The sequence below is a fragment of the Lathamus discolor genome, chromosome 7 (assembly GCF_037157495.1).
Source record: "Lathamus discolor isolate bLatDis1 chromosome 7, bLatDis1.hap1, whole genome shotgun sequence".
In the NCBI taxonomy this organism is placed as follows: domain Eukaryota; kingdom Metazoa; phylum Chordata; class Aves; order Psittaciformes; family Psittacidae; genus Lathamus; species Lathamus discolor.
Window position 1 is genome coordinate 18,210,709 of NC_088890.1, and position 15,538 is coordinate 18,226,246.

Sequence of the window (15,538 nt, forward strand, 5' to 3'; positions counted from 1 at the left end):
TTTTCGTTCTTGTGCCGTGAGAGCACTTCTTGTTTGAAGATCAACACTTACGAGTGCTCTAAAAATCTAACTCTTTATGAGGCTTGTTATGAAAATTGATGTATGAAACAAGGGTTGGAGAATAGAGTGGAGCTTTTGAGATTTGAGCATATGAGCGTGGGTCATGCTGTCCAGGCCACAGCAGAGCAGGGTACAAGGTTGGTATTAAAGATGCTTTGATTTATTCCATGTGTTGTGTGTCATCCCCCATCGTCCCTCCCTCCCCTGCCCCAGGTCTTAGATTTTTGGTAAAAAAATAAATATTCTTTTTTTCCTTTTCCTTTTGAGTAATGGGCCTCAAACTGCATGTGGCACTGCAGTGACAGTCTTGCCAAAGACTGTCTAAAACTGAGTTATTGCTTCCAGTATCTCTGTGCATGTGCCCCAGGATAGCAATTGCCTTTTTCTGCAGTGGTATTGCAGCATGAACTTTCATCTAATTCATTATCCACCCTAATGCTCAAGTCTTTCTGCATTACTGCTTTCTAAACAGCAGTCTCTCACTTCATTCCTGCACTGATTATTATTTCTCCCCAACTGCATAGCCTTACATCTATCTTCAGTGGAATGTCTCACTTACATCAGCCCATTTCGCTGAGCTTGCCAGACAGCTGAATATTTTTGAGGCATTCTTGCCTGCTTCTCTTTCTCTTGGTTTAGTATCATTTACATTTACTGTGGCGTTAGCTTTGTCCTCCAGATGGTTAAAGTGGTTGTATAGGAAAGAACAGTGACCCTGTGCCTTTTCAGGCTGTGCTGCTTACCATCGCTGTATGATTGCAAAGTGCGCACCAGTGCTGGCCATTCTTGCCTATTTGCTTCATCTGAGCTCTATTACTGTGTTTTTTTTTCTGTTCTTGCTGCCAAAGGCCGTAGTGCTTTTGCTCTTAGTAGTATGAGGTTCTGTGTCGAGATCTTTATTGCATTCTCTGGAGACAAATGGCCAAGGAACCAAGTATTACTTTTGGATCCTGAACAGCATCAGACTCTCCTGCTGGGAAATATCCAGAAGACTTCTTGCCTGGGTGAAAAACTAATGGTGAACTGCACAGCAAAGGTGGAAGTTAGACTCATTTTACAGATCAGCTCTGTAGTATTTACAGTGTCTTTTTCCCTTTGAACAATGGAACTAGCTTGGAAGGAAAGGAGAGAGTTCTTTAAACGCTAGGTCATGTTTTTGGGTGCATATATCCCTGAGTAACAAATTGTTCAGTCAGCACAAAAATATCTCTATTTATCTCAGTTTTCAGTTTAGATTTGTATTTTGGGAAATAAATGTGGGTGAAACCCTTTGCTACAAAATCTGTATGTAACGCAAGCTGTCAGCCTAAAAAAAAGATTAAAAAAAGCCTGTTTTGTCGATCAGAAGCCAAATTAAATGCATTTTTACACAAATAAAAATGAATGCTTGTTTTCTTTGTTCTGCTCAGCTTTTAAGTTTTATCCTAAAATAATTTTTGTGGATCTGGCTGGAATTTCTGTCACATGCTAGAGGCACTAAATCTGGCTACCTGAGCTCTACTGATCTGTTTCAGTGCAGAGTGATACAAATCTCGAGTTATTTCTACTCAGTCTGGGGGAGCATGCTGGTGTATGCCCTTCCATCTTTCCTCCAGGAGACTGTAGCTATAGATGGTGAGACCTGACTGCAAACTGAGAGGAAGATATGTCACAGTGGGACTAGAGCATTTCTCCTTTCTTTTCTGAAATAGTTCTTTATTGAGCTTTCCACCTTCTGCATTAATTTGAGAGCCTGAACCAAATAACCAGGAAGAGATTCATGTGGCCTCACTTTATTTCCCACAGTCAATAAATTGTTAAATGGGCCAAAGGACACGGGTTAAAAAAATCATTTTATATAAAGAATGAGGGATTTTTATTAGCTGACAGAGCCCCTGTCTCTGAAGACTTTATAATGGGGCAAGTTTGATCTCATGCCATGCAGTGGGAGCAGCTCCATTGGCTTCATAAAGAGCCTCGCCGTTCTCCATGTGAATGAATCGGCACCGTGCCCTGCTTTTCCTGCTGAATGAATGCTGGGCTTGCTGCTGCTTCCATGTTGGAGGCAGGCGAGTTTGAAGGGGCGCCTTGGGGTGCGGACTCCATGCAGTGTCGATGCTGAGTTCTTCTCCAGGAGAGATCCGGTGTGGTCTTATGCAAGCGCAGAGGCTGTTGAAGTTTAGCACAGAAGGCCCTTGTGTGTAGATACATGCTTGTCTTTACTGATATAACACAAAGGTGGCTTTAATGGGGTGATGACATGAGTAAATGAAATTGAAGGCTACCCATGGGGAAGTAGGAAAGTGTCTGACAAGAGGGCAGCCCAGGTGGACAAAAGTTATGCTGAGCAGGTCTGCATCACAGCGTCCTTGCTGTGTTTATTTGGATGAGGTTTTTTTACCAGGATACTTCCTGTTCTGTTATTTAGGGAAATCTCTTTTGAAAATGTAATGAGGCTGCACTACAACAAATACTGGCAGCAGATACAGGCAGAATATTTCCAGAGCAGAGAGGTGGGACTGGTGATTTTACATGAGTTTGTGTGGTTTTGTCAGTGTTACTGGGTTTAGTGAGATAAAATTGGTATGATGCTGCATTAAACAAAGAATTGAAAGTACTCCATTAAGGTCACATTTATTTGCTAGTCAGAGGCTGCTCTTTTAACGCTAGGTATGCTGCAGCCACCTGAGGATGAGAGAGGTGGTTCCAGCCATGGTGTTGCCTGTTACAAACCCATTAAGGTTTAGGGTACATGAAATAAGGCAAAAAATGAAATAAAACTCCTTTAGGTATTGTTAATTCACCATACATACAAGTTTGCATTATACATGCATAAACCATGATGTGAAAGAAGAAACCAAGATGGTCCCTTCTCAGTGTGCCTGTGCCGATAGATTCAGGTCTCTTCTGCACAAATACACTGTGGAGTTTCTGGATTCCAGTTTTTCCAAGCTTGACTTCAAGCCTTCCCTTAGGGAAACAACACACAGATGTAGGAGCTGGCTGTGCGAACAGCCGTTTTGCCCCGGTAACTGGGTTTTCATTGCCATGGTTCACTCTGACCAGGCTACCCCTAGATACTGGAGAACTGAATTTATCTGTTTCCTCAGTAATACCTGCTGTGATTCAGCCAGCACTGGCTTAGAGAGCATTAGCTTTCCTGGGGAAGTCAGCCTTGCTTATGAACCTCTGCTCTGAAGTTTTCTTTCTGTGTCTGCATCACGCATTGTTATGTATAAAATTCAGAGGTGACAGGACCCTTGTGAAGTACAGCATGGAGAGGTGATGAACAAGGATGAGGATTCTTCCTTTTAAGAAATGCAGGTAATGATGGTTAACAGAAGACTGACTGTGAAGGATGCGCAGACCAAGAGTTTTCAAGGTTACAGAGTTTTCAGGTGCTCCCAATTATTTTTCTGTCTGACTACCCAAATCACAAGTGTCTAAAACGAGTGCAACTTTTACCATTTAATGTGCATTAGTCTTCTTTAAGGTATCTCGACTTAGAAGCCTAGAATGCCAGTCTGCTTGAAAATTTTATCTTAAAGGTAAGCGGAGTGGATTTCTGGGTGCAGGGAAGAGTCGGGGAACAGTTCAGTAGGATAAAGATTTTTACTGTGTGTTTGGATCAAACACAGCTGGGTTTGATGTGTTTGCAGTTCTCTGTAACAGGGATGAGTGTTCCTGGAGCTGGGGTCCTCAGGCTTGGTTTCTTTGACTGTCCCCATCACATGCTGTCAGCAGTGTGACATGAACCGTAGCCCCTCCATCGTGGAGGACATGTGCAGTTGTCTGGGTGGTTTTTTTCTGCTCACCATTTCTGCGTTTTCCCAGTGGAAGAAATAACAGAGTGGGGTGGTTTTTGGTTTCTTTCTTTTTCTCTTGTGGTGTTACTAACCTGTGGGTAGATTTGAGTTCACTTACTGCAGTCTGAGAACCCTTAGCCTAAGGATATTCCCCAGGTGCTCTGCCAGAAGTTCTGCTACGGGGCACTGTCCTCCTGGAAGGGGTGATGTTGTGGTTGTTTTAATTTGTGTGTGTTTATCTTGAGGTGGAAGTTGTTGGCACTGCACGTTATCTGGCTGACTTTGCTGATTCCTAGCAAAAGCACTGCAGGTGATGCCAGTTGACTTCAGTGGTCCAAATTCACCAGCTGGTCCAAATTCACCAGCTATCTGTCATATCTTGCACAGCTGATGCTAGCAGAGTATAAGCCGTGAAAAAACAAAATCAAGCCCTTTCTAATCATCAGGCAGCATCTGTCTCTTCCTGGCCTCCCAGGCTTCTTTTTCTGAGTCCCCTTGATGGAACATCATTAGTGCAACTTGAAGTTGCCTCACTGTCTTGCTAATGAGCTTGCTAACCTTGCGTGTAAAGCCAGGCAGGCTGAGAGAAGGATTCATGGGAACTCATGACCGAGGAAACTGCTTTTCCTTGGGAGGGCGTTTGCTCTGCTGGAGAAGTGCTGGTAGCACTGGGTGTTGTGGTACACTTGTGTGTCCTTATGCTGGGTTGCCAGTAAGATTTGTTCTGAAAGAGGACACTCTTCTGTCACCCTTAAACCCTATCCCTTGTGATGTACGGAAAGAACTGCACTAGAAACCTGTTTTCTGTTGCTTGTCTACATCAGCCCTAGTGCTTTGAGACTGGGATTGTGTTGATGCATTGGAGCAATAGAAAATTTCATTACGCTTAGCTTGCTGGCTTTGAACTCAACAGGTTACCAAGGGTTAATGCACCTACTGACTGGGTGTTTTTGTTTGGGGTAAGGGCTTTTAATTCCACTAGTTAATTTAATCCCCATGGTTCGACAGTGTATTCCCTGGATCGTTCTTCATTTTCAAATTGCAATCTGCTGGTTAGTTCCTGTAAAGGCCTGCTGTGCTCTGCACTTATGTTCTTGTTCTGAGGATTTGTGGTGTTACCACATCATTTGTTGGACACGTGAACAGCAGAGAATGAATGGGGTGGAGAGCCCCCATGTCATTTTTAGGAATAGACCCGTGGAATAAAGGGGCTGCTTGGGTGACTGTCATCTGGTAAAGGGATATACGTATCTTGGCAGATTAAGCATCTGGGTGTCTGTTATTTCACTTACGAGAAACTTGTTTGTAGCTCCCATATTGTATTAATGGAAAGCTGTGAAAATTGCATATGCATTCATAGGAGAATGGATTTTGTCTTTTATCTGATAATCAGAAGAAATCTCTGTAACCTAATCAAAGGAAGAAGTCTCATTCAGAATATAATTTGTTGATGCTGTCTGACCACCATATGTTGCTTTAACTTTCATCCTTCTTTGGCAAGATATAAAATAATCTACAAAATATGGAAATCCGTGGCTGAAGAGTCTGTTTAAAAGTAATGCACTATCAAAATGGATTAGCTGTGCCTGAAATATTTCTAGATTTATTTGCTGTCAAAGGGTGGTAAAATATTCAAGGCAAATAGCCTAGTTTTGTTTAGGAAGTGGTCTGTAAAAGAGCTTAGAGACATGAATTTGACCGTTATTTATTTTAATTGTACAAAAAAATGTTAATTGTTCAATATTATAAATTCATTTCCTATCAGGGTTTTGGTTTTTTCCCCCTCCTCTCTTTTTTCGCTTCTGGCCCTTTTGACAACATTTACTCTAAGAAATAGCACAGAAGTCTAAACCGTTTTCAGCAGAGTGTGTGTTACAGTGCATAGCAATGCAGTGTCTTCAGCTTATCTGCTTCTCTTTAGCACAGTCCAATTAAAAATACAGTAAATGCACCTAGATAAAGATGCTGCTTTTTTTTCCATGAGGCTTGCTTGAAGCTTTAGGCTTGCAGATGCTGAGTGTCTTGGCTCACTGATCCTTTAAACTCCTTTTAAGAGATGATATGAAAGCCCTTTGGGTAATGTGGCTGTGCCCCCTCCGCCTTTTAAAATGTGGCGTTGTGCAGTCTTGCAAGAAAATAGGGGCTTTCTTGGTTTTGAGAAGTTTCCATTTGCAGGCATTGATTTGATACAGAACTAACTGCAAGCCTTCCTTTAGTGGGTTCTTTTGCTACACTCTAACAAAATATTATTTTTTAACCCCCCTGCTTTAAGTGTTTTCATAGGGTGACATTACTCTGGATTCCAGTGGTCAGGTCTCTTCTTTCCAAAGGCTGGCTTGTTTTCTAGCAGCAGCACTTGGTTGAACCACATCAGTTAAAAAGTGTGTCCACATTTGGGACTAGGACTAAAACTGATTTGGCTGCTAGTGTGGTCCACTGTGGCAAGTGTGGCAGGGAATGATTATGAGATGGGCAGTGTGTGTACCTTTGACTTTGTACTGTTTTAAGCGGAACAGCTGAGAACAGATTTGTGTGCAACCCTTGTCTTCAAAGAAGGCTTAAAAGAATGAGTTTGGCATGCAATCCAGTTAATCTACCATCATAACTAATGATTTCACTATTCAGACATTAAGTATTGACCTTAAAGGATTTTTCTTACATAGCTGATGGCTTGATACCTTTTAAACACTAATGCCAAGGGTATAATCTCTCTGAATGGTATAATAGCTTTATATTTAAGGTAGATTGGGGATAAAATTTTGTGTTTTCATGTGAACTATGAATACCAGTAAGGTATTCAGGCAGGAATTACCTTATCGTACCTTTGAGGGCACTTATCAAATAATTTTTATTGGAAAGTTAATATGTTGAGACAGAGTGAATGGAAAGCTGATCGGAATGCTAAGGCGTATCCCAGCATTACATTGCTTTTGCTGTCTGCAGATCTGCGGCATGGGCTGATTCATTTACCACATCATCTGAAATCATGTAGTGTTCAGGACCGATTAAAATTATATGAAACTGCGTGTAAGAGATTTCTCCATGTTAGCTTTGAAGGATGCTCTCTTCTTTGCAGCAGCAGTTCTGGTAGGCACAGCACAAACTCGACTGACTGCTCGTGTCGCGCTCCATAGGGACCAATGCTGTACCAGCAGCCAGAGGAGTTGATCAGGATTTAATTTCACGCTTGTGTATCTGAGTGTAAGATTGGTCCCTTCTCTTTTAATCGTGTATCTGCAAGTCTCAGACCATATATTACGGTATTCATTACTCCTCTGTCATCAGCACCCGCGTGGTGTATTAAATGAAACCTTGTAGGACAAGGGCTACTGCTGTCCCTTCTTGCTGCCTCCTGATCTCTGTGTGTGTACCTATAATCCACTCCACCCCTCTGATTTGGCTGTTCCATTTTGAGTCTTCCTTTCGCATGATCCTTCCTCTCCTATTGTCCCAATTTTCACTTCCCCAACTTTTCCAGGGCTTCCAGAAAAGAGGAACGTGTTTGCACTGTGCCAGACCAGCCTGTCCAATTGCTGGCTTTTCTGCAGCATCCAGTTATTGAAGGAGTGGAGCAGGAAACCACTTGGCTGCTCCTTGTTCTTGAGCTGTTAACTGTCTCCCAGCTGAAAGAGACTTCTGGAAAACTGTAGTGATTGGTGCTTGTATAACTTAAGTTCCTTAAACGTTTCCTCCAAAACTTATTTGGATGTTGGGAACAGTGGAAGATTGCAGTTGAGTTCAAGTCCCTTGAAACTGTAGAATTGGAGCATTTCACAAAAAATAAGTGCACTCTAATGGCTGGAGCTGAGCAAAATGTTTTCAGTGAAGGAAGGAAATTCAGCAACACTGAGATGCCCATTAAACTTTCACTGGTGGTGGTGTGTTATTTTGGTTGGAAGGTACGTTCCCAATCCCCCCTCAAATCTGGCAGAAGTAATGATTCTGCCTGAAACATAAGATGTCTTTGATACATGAAGCACTTTGTTCTTTGAAATGACTTGAATGCTGTGGCTCTTCCAAACCTCTATCTGAAAAGCCATGGTATGCAATGTTCTGAACCTTGTACTTCTTCAGGAGTCCATTGACCCCAGTTGACACGGCAGGACAAAAGCCCCATGAGATTGTGCCTGGTTTTCTGCTGACTTTACCAGTGAAAGATATTGCCAACAATAGCTACTTGCTCTCACAGTGTTTTCTCAAGAGTGTTTGTGTGGCCCCACACAAATGTATGGCCTCGCCATGGACAGGAGAACTGAACCAGCTTAGGGAAGAAGGTGGTGTCATGATTTTTGATGGAGATAGACCATTACCTTTCCAGTTCACAGCATGCCCAGAGATCTTGACCTGTCATCTTTTTCTTAGAGTTGCTGCAGCACTCCAATAAGTATATGTCTTCTCTGAATTGCTAATGACTACTGAATTATTGCACGTTTGTTAGGGGGCTGCTGACATTAATGTTGGGCTGCCCAACCGTAATGTAGGATTTTACTTAGAACAGTATGTTCCAATTTGTTTCTTTTTCAGTACTACAGAAGATATTTACTGGTACAGCCAGCAGGTTTCTTCCCACAGTTCTCTTGACAAATACTTGAGCTCTCCTCTTGGTTTCTAACATCCTTTTTGGTGGAAATAAGTCTGTGTAAAGCGTGGCTCTTCACCATTTATTAGTATAGATAAATGTGCAAATCTATTGAGTGTCTATGCAGAAAACTGAAAGTGCATATTTTGACAAGGATGTCAGGGTTTTAATTGCATAATTAAGATGCTGACTGAAGCAAATATTCAATTTCATATTAAAGTTAGGCATTAATAAAGGCTCGGATTTGCATAATTTAGTTTTCTGCACAGAGGATACTGGAAATCAATGGTGTGATTCATAGTCATACCACGGTTGTATGTGGCTTTTTGATGGTTCAAACTAGAAGTACAAAGGGTTTTAAAACTTCAGATGTTTTGTGCTGACTCAGAGCCTTTTTGCCTTCAACAGATATAGATTTAGATATAGTTTCTTTCTTCTAAAGGTAAGCATACAGAGGAGCTCACTGAGCTCCTGCAAAAGTACCTTATTCCTTGGAGGAGGCAGGGTAGAATCTTTGTTCTGCCTGCAGAACGAAGGTTCTGTTCTTCTCTGGGTAGCAGAAACCCACAACTATTTTATTCCTCTATGAGGAGGATGCTTGGAAGAAAGCTGCTGTTGTCTTTCATATTGTGATAAAGAGGGACTTTAGGTCTGTTTCTCAGCACATGTGATTTTTGAGTGAATAATCACACCACTTCTTCTGATATCCTTTCCAGCCACCCACCCAGTTATTTGTGTGTTCCTTTCCTTGGGATTTTATGGTTTCTGATCTTAGCTCAGATTTTCTCATTTTTATTTGCTTTTGGGTGTTTTTCATTCAAGAAGGTTTGGGTCTCCATATCCGTTACCTGTTATTTCCTATTGAGCACCTGTTGCCTCCCAAACTGTTAGATATATTAGTGCAAATCAGAGGATGAAAAAATGTGCTATAGCGTTGCCTGCAAACCCTGGTAGCATGATGTGTTCCAGCATTTCTAGTTTGCAGCCTGGAGTGAATTAACATTTAGAGAGTTGCCAAGGAATTCTAATTCTTGGAAAAGTCATTCGAATCAGAGGCTCATAATAAATTTCACAATTAGTACCTTTGCTCGCACAAGAGAAAATTTGGCAGGGGCAGACCTGTCATGGCTTTCCTGAGATTGCATGACTTTTCCTACCACTTCAGGATTCCAAAATCTGTAGAAACCCATTATCCACACTGCAGAGCGAAGGTTGTCTATAGAGCTGCTTAGCTTGACAGCCCTCTGACACAGCTACTGTGGTACAAAGGAGGTGCCACCCAGAAGCTTTTCTAAGGGGAAATAAAGCCAAATTCTGAATTACTGGTGCATGCTGTTCTGTGAAGTCCTGTTACAAGCTTTGTTTCAGCCTAGTTGTACTTGACCTGGGAATAGAAGGGAACTCAGTGCTTCATGACTCCATACAGGTAGCAGTGCTTTATGTGGCTTCCTGAAGTTTTAATCTGAATTACACAGCTAGTTTCTTCCTGATCAGATAAGTGGTTTGGGATCAGTTGGAATTAAATTTCCACAGAGCCAGTTGGTGCTTACTGGTTCTTTGCATTTATTGTGCATTTATTATAGCACCGAAGTTTTTAGCTTTGGTGCTCTGAGGAAGGTACTTGAATTTATTACAGACTTTCTACTGACATTTTTTTATTCACACATCTCCACTTTGGTTCAGTCAGATGCATAGAAGCAATAAGCAACATTTGCACATGAAATCCCCAAACAACCCAAGTTTTCATGAAAGCTATGCATTTCTCTACAGGAAAACAAATACATACTGAAGTATAAAAGGAAAACCCTAGGATGCAGTGTAGGGTGCATTCTTTTCTGGTTTGGATGGTGAATTTAGTTCATTCTAGCTTGTGAAGTTTTACAAAGATCTGAAGGCTGTACATGGAGGAGATTAGCGTGGTCCTCAGTGAAACTGTTTTACTTGGGATTTTGAGATGTGGTTTAAAATAGGTGCGGTTATGATAACCAGGTTAACACTATAGCAGCATATGCTACCTGCTTGCATCATTCTTTTCAGGATCTTAATAATTTCTTCATTGAATTACAGCTAGTATTTTGATAGTCAATAGCAAAGTAAGGTGCCTTTTGGGTCTAGACAGAGAAAGTTTGATCAAAAGTCATTGCTCGTAATTGTTTGTTTGTGTATATCAGAATGTCCTTATGGAAATTACTGGATTTATGTGTGTATGTGCCGGATCAGGATAATGGCATCAGTGAGTCCTCTGCTGTGAATCATGTTTGGGTGATGGGTTTTTATAGGTGAGGACCATGTCTAATAAGTTTTTTAAAGCCATGCAAAGTCTGTAGTTTTTGCTTAGTAAAGATTTAAGCTTCACAATGGAAACTCCAGGGAGTAAATATCATGTTCCTAATGATCTCTACTTCTTGCCTTCCCAGCTCTGACTGAAGGCTATGTTGGCTCTCTGCATGAAAACAGACATGGTAGCTCTGTGCAGATACGGAGGCGAAAAGCTTCGGGGGATCCTTACTGGGCATACTCGGGTGAGTTGACTTCTTCAGAGGACTGAAACTTGAAATATGCTCCAAATCAAGTTGTTTACTTGCTTCTTGTTACTGCTATGCTTAGAAATAGCTTAAATTAGTTTTACAGTGTGTTTTCTTCTGCTGACTTCCTTACAAACTCCCTCTGCACACATCCTCTCCTTTCTTGTGCTCCTGCATTTACCTGTAGGATTTGCCTTATAACTCTGCTCCCTCTCTGTCATCTTTAAGTTTTTTAACTCAGCCTTTAAAAGGATTATTCCCACAAACTTTTCCATACTCTCCCTGTCCAATTAGTACATTCCCAAACTCACCCTTTGCTTACTCTATCAAGGTTCTAGGAAGACTAGGAATCCGTATAATACATCCAGGTAAAAAAAAATAACGTATGTATTTTACAATTACTTCTTTGTGTGCATGTGTTTTCCTGGTAGTGTGTAATGATAGCATTGAGACACGTCTCTGCAGCATTGCACCAGGGTGCGATGCTGAGAAGGTAGGATGTTAGCGAGTGCTTTATTGTTTATCCTACTGCTCATAAAAGTCTTATGGAAAACCTGATGTATCTGCTCAATTTTTAAATGCCCCAGATTAAAATATACTTCAGAATGATGTCTTTGTATGGTTTGACAGTTGGTTCAGGTCTAGAGAGTATCAAGCCTGTATTTGAAGCTGCTAACATGATTTCAAGTTGTTGGGCTTATTAATGGTTATATTTGCTCTGGAAAAATATCTAATGTCTAGAAAGCTTTTATGAAGGTTTTGAGCATCATAATGAGTTTGTGTGTGCTATTTTGGAAGTTCTGAGATGCATTTCAAACGTTTGGTGCTTGTCCAAGAGGAATGTTGTGCAGGCCTGGTTTTAACTGAAGGAAAAATACTACATTCTAAGAAGCATGAATACTGATACCAGATAAACAGGCGAATGTTGTTTTTTAACTGCCAGCTCCCCTCTTTTATGCAGACCATAAATCTCACTGGAAATGAATGATTACAGGTGGGCTTAGAGATTTTTTTCCATTAATAAGCAAACTATCAGATGTGACAAGTTTTCTCTGTTAGATCTCCAAATGCAAGCTATCTCATTTGCGAATGAGGTCCCACAAGTGAAGGAAATCCAAGGATTTTAGTCCTATGGGACAAATGACCACTTGTTGTGATGGACAGATATTGCCACAAGATATACTTTCATACCACAGCTTAATAATGTCTTAAGATTTTAAGAGCCCAGATTCATGAAGAGTAGAAATAAGCAAATAGAGGGAAAATTTGTATGTTGGAATGAATGGCCTGTTCCATTTGCTGTCCTGTGTAAAATACTACAAGTGCCACTTGGCAGGTTCATTTTGTTTCTGTCACTGTAAAAGGTTTGAAATACTAATTTTGGGTAGTTAAAATGTTTTTAAAGAGGGTAAAACACTGTTGGAGTTATTTTGTTGTTGTATGTGTCAAAACTCTATGCTTGAATTACTGGACTTCTTTTTGCCAGTCCTGGTTTAAATATAAAAGGGGCAAACAAACCCACCACACACCAGTTTATGCATAGGCAGTTTTCCTTATTCTGTTTTTGTGATGTTGTTCTTCCTGTATGAGTAACATCACTTGTTCACCCCTCCGTAAAAGCTTTTACCATCCATGAATCCTTTTAGATTTATGTCAACATAAAATATATATTCCTGATGTGTAATTATACCTTACATTTTTGGGTTTTGCATCCTTTGTCTATCGATAAATCTCCTGCTTTTGGGAGGAAAATAGCCTATCTTTTTCAGAGAACAGATAGTGACTTCTCAGCTGTCAATCACATGCAGTTCTACCTGATTAGTGCTATCTAATTAGAACCTTTTTGTCACTGTTGCTGATAAAAGGAGTACATTAGGAGATGGAAAAGGTGGAAATGAGATATTTACTAGCACTTGTCAAGAAACCAGAAGAGGATACAGTACTATTTTATCTGGATGCTTTGTCAGGCAGCTATTAGAGCAGTGACCTGAATGCCATTTGGAGGGAATGTGGTTTGGGACCAGGTATTCCAGTTGCAGAGCTTGGGTCTTCACTAAAAGTTTTGTGACATGAAATACAGGTGTGAGCAAACAGCCCTAGGTTCTGCATGCTCTGACTGTATAGGTTGTGCTTATACTGCATCTGAACAAGCCCAGCCTGGAAGTGGATGGAGAACTGGTGTCCTCCTGAGCCATGTTGTTGTCTGTGCCTGCAAGGAGGAGCAGCTCTGCCCCACTGGGCCCCACGCAGAGGGCATGGGAGCAGGAGAGCAGGGCCCTATGCCGAGTGTTAACCCTGAGGTGCAGGCAATGGTTTGGGTTGTGTTTGAGAGGGAAAATGCAAAGGCAAATAGAGTGTTGGGAAAGAGTTCTTTGCAAAGGAATTTCCAGCATTGCTGCTGTGTCCTGCAGGAGGCTCAGTGCAGCCAGCATCTCCCTGAGGAGGGGAGGAAATTAACATGAGCAATTAGGTGGGGAAAGGAGCCCATGCTCTGTAAGAAATTAGATGTTTCTACAGGCTGCTGCTTTGTCATGGCTTTTTATATGTAGGAGTTTCTCTTTCCTCTCCTCACTTGGATCCTTCCAGCCCCATGTGGGACTTTCAGCCAGTTCAGCCTTTCTTATCTAATTTCTTTTTTCCCTGTTTGCTCACTGAGGGACCAGAGGTAATGAAAATGCCAAGCTTCTGTGTTTAGGTCGAAGATGGGAATAAATGGTGGGTAGCAGAGCCCAGATGCCAGACAGATGTTTGTTTCTAGCCGAGCACAGTGAGGAGGATGATCATGTTATCTGTTTCTCCTTGCTTCTTCACTCCCCAGAATATTTCCCAAGAACCCTTAGCAGGGCTTGGCTAAGCAGTTTATGTGCTAACAACGTTTGTCCTGTGGGTAGGGTTTTGGATGTGACTAGGAAGTTGACATCAGATGAGCCTACAGAGAGCAGAAACTTTACTCTGCAGTAAGCAATTAGCCTTGTCAATGGTTTCCAAGCTCTTCTACAGACATTATCTGGTAGGCTGCTTCTCCTCCCTATCCTCACTTGGTTAGGCCAGCTCCCCTCTGGTTAATTGTACAACGTCTGCTGGCCCAGCCCCAGCAATTACAGGCAGTGAAGAAAGTTATGCTAGATTGTGTGCTGGTGAATCTGAAGCTTCTTCTAAGGGAATTTGCCGATGAGAGTAGATTAGACCAGAGCAGCTTCTGCCAGACCTCAGTGGACAGCCATCTGTTGAACCCCAATATTGACTAGCATGCCCATGTCTCTGCTGGGCCTACATTAGGCTGAACTATGGCTTTATATTGATTTCAATTGATCTGCACTGATTTACAGCAGCAGAGGCCCCTCAAGTTTACGGCTGTGCCTGCCTGCTTGCAGTGCTTTTGTGTTTTTGGACTTGGGTGTTCTGTAATAAATCCTGAGGTGGTGTGGAGGGCTCTGGAAGCAGCCAGCCAGCTGTGGTTTTCCTGCCTGGGGGTGGAAAAAGGGCACAGCTGTACTGCAAGGAGCCCTCAAGTCTTTACCTTCTACAAGATGTGTCTGTCCTACACCGTGCTTTAAGAGCAAATCCTCTGTGGCCTGTAGGAAACCCTTCTGCTGCTCCATGCTTTTGTGGAGGATGGATGGTTCAGGAGCTGGTTTAGTCTCTGGGGAATTTTCATGGTTTCGTAAGCGATCTATAGCATTACCACCCACTGCCTGGTAATATGCCTTTTCTAAGGCACAAGTGTTCAGAGAGGATAGATGTTAGTTATTGATCAGGAGTCAGGTAACCGTCATGTCTGTAACATTTGTATGATGTCCCTGTGACTATGACTCCACTGCCCGTACTGTGTGTGTCCTGGACAAAGCTGCAGAGCAGCACCGCAGAGCTCCTGCTTCACTGTCTGATAGGAAAGGAAAGGATTTTAAGCCTTATAAAATAAGCCTGTTGTCTACAGACACAGTTCTGACCATAATATTTATTCCTGTTCAGAAATAAAACCCGCAGAAAAATAAAGACTAGATAATTAAATGAAGAAGGCCCATTTTAAATGGGTTCTGTCGAAAACACAGAAGGAAACACAATCAGCCTTTCAGAAGAAACTTCATTAAGTCTGCACTAGCAGCACTTTAAACCAAATTCAGAAGTGAGCAAACACGGAAAACGGAAGAGTAACTTGCCTTTAAATAGGAACTGCAGGACTGAACAGAGTCTGTGATCTCCTAGATGTTCTTTTTAGGGTTTTTCAGGAAGCTCAAACTACATTTCTAGGGAGATTTCTCTGTGTGTGTATGTTTTGGCCAAGTACTTATTCCATGATCGTGTCTTACAGTTTGCCAAAGACTTCCTGAATTGTGACTGGCCACATTAGTTGCAGTGTAACAGGAATGTGGAATAGGCGCAGTCAGAAGTAGGTGTGGATCCCTAATGTGCCTCAGTGCAGTCTTTGCACAATAATCTTTCTGTTAGACTAACCACTGAATGGACAAGTTGGAAGTGATTTTTAGCACATCCTTATAATTGCCACAGAACTCACTATGCTTCTAATACCCATAATAGCAACAAATAGTACTTCAGGTGCTGTAAGTGTGGAAGTTATTTTTGTAAAT

The 15,538-nt window shown here is 41.7% G+C and overlaps 1 protein-coding gene across 3 annotated transcripts in view; it reads left to right on the forward strand.

Moving 5' to 3' along the window:
* PTPRG (protein tyrosine phosphatase receptor type G) overlaps positions 1-15,538 on the forward strand; it is a 407,805-nt gene that overhangs the window by 77,952 nt on the left and 314,315 nt on the right. For all 3 annotated transcript variants that reach the window (XM_065687094.1, XM_065687095.1, XM_065687096.1), the window contains one exon: positions 10,842-10,946. In XM_065687094.1, the coding sequence (XP_065543166.1) occupies positions 10,842-10,946 (105 nt within the window). The remainder of the gene's footprint in view (positions 1-10,841; positions 10,947-15,538) is intronic.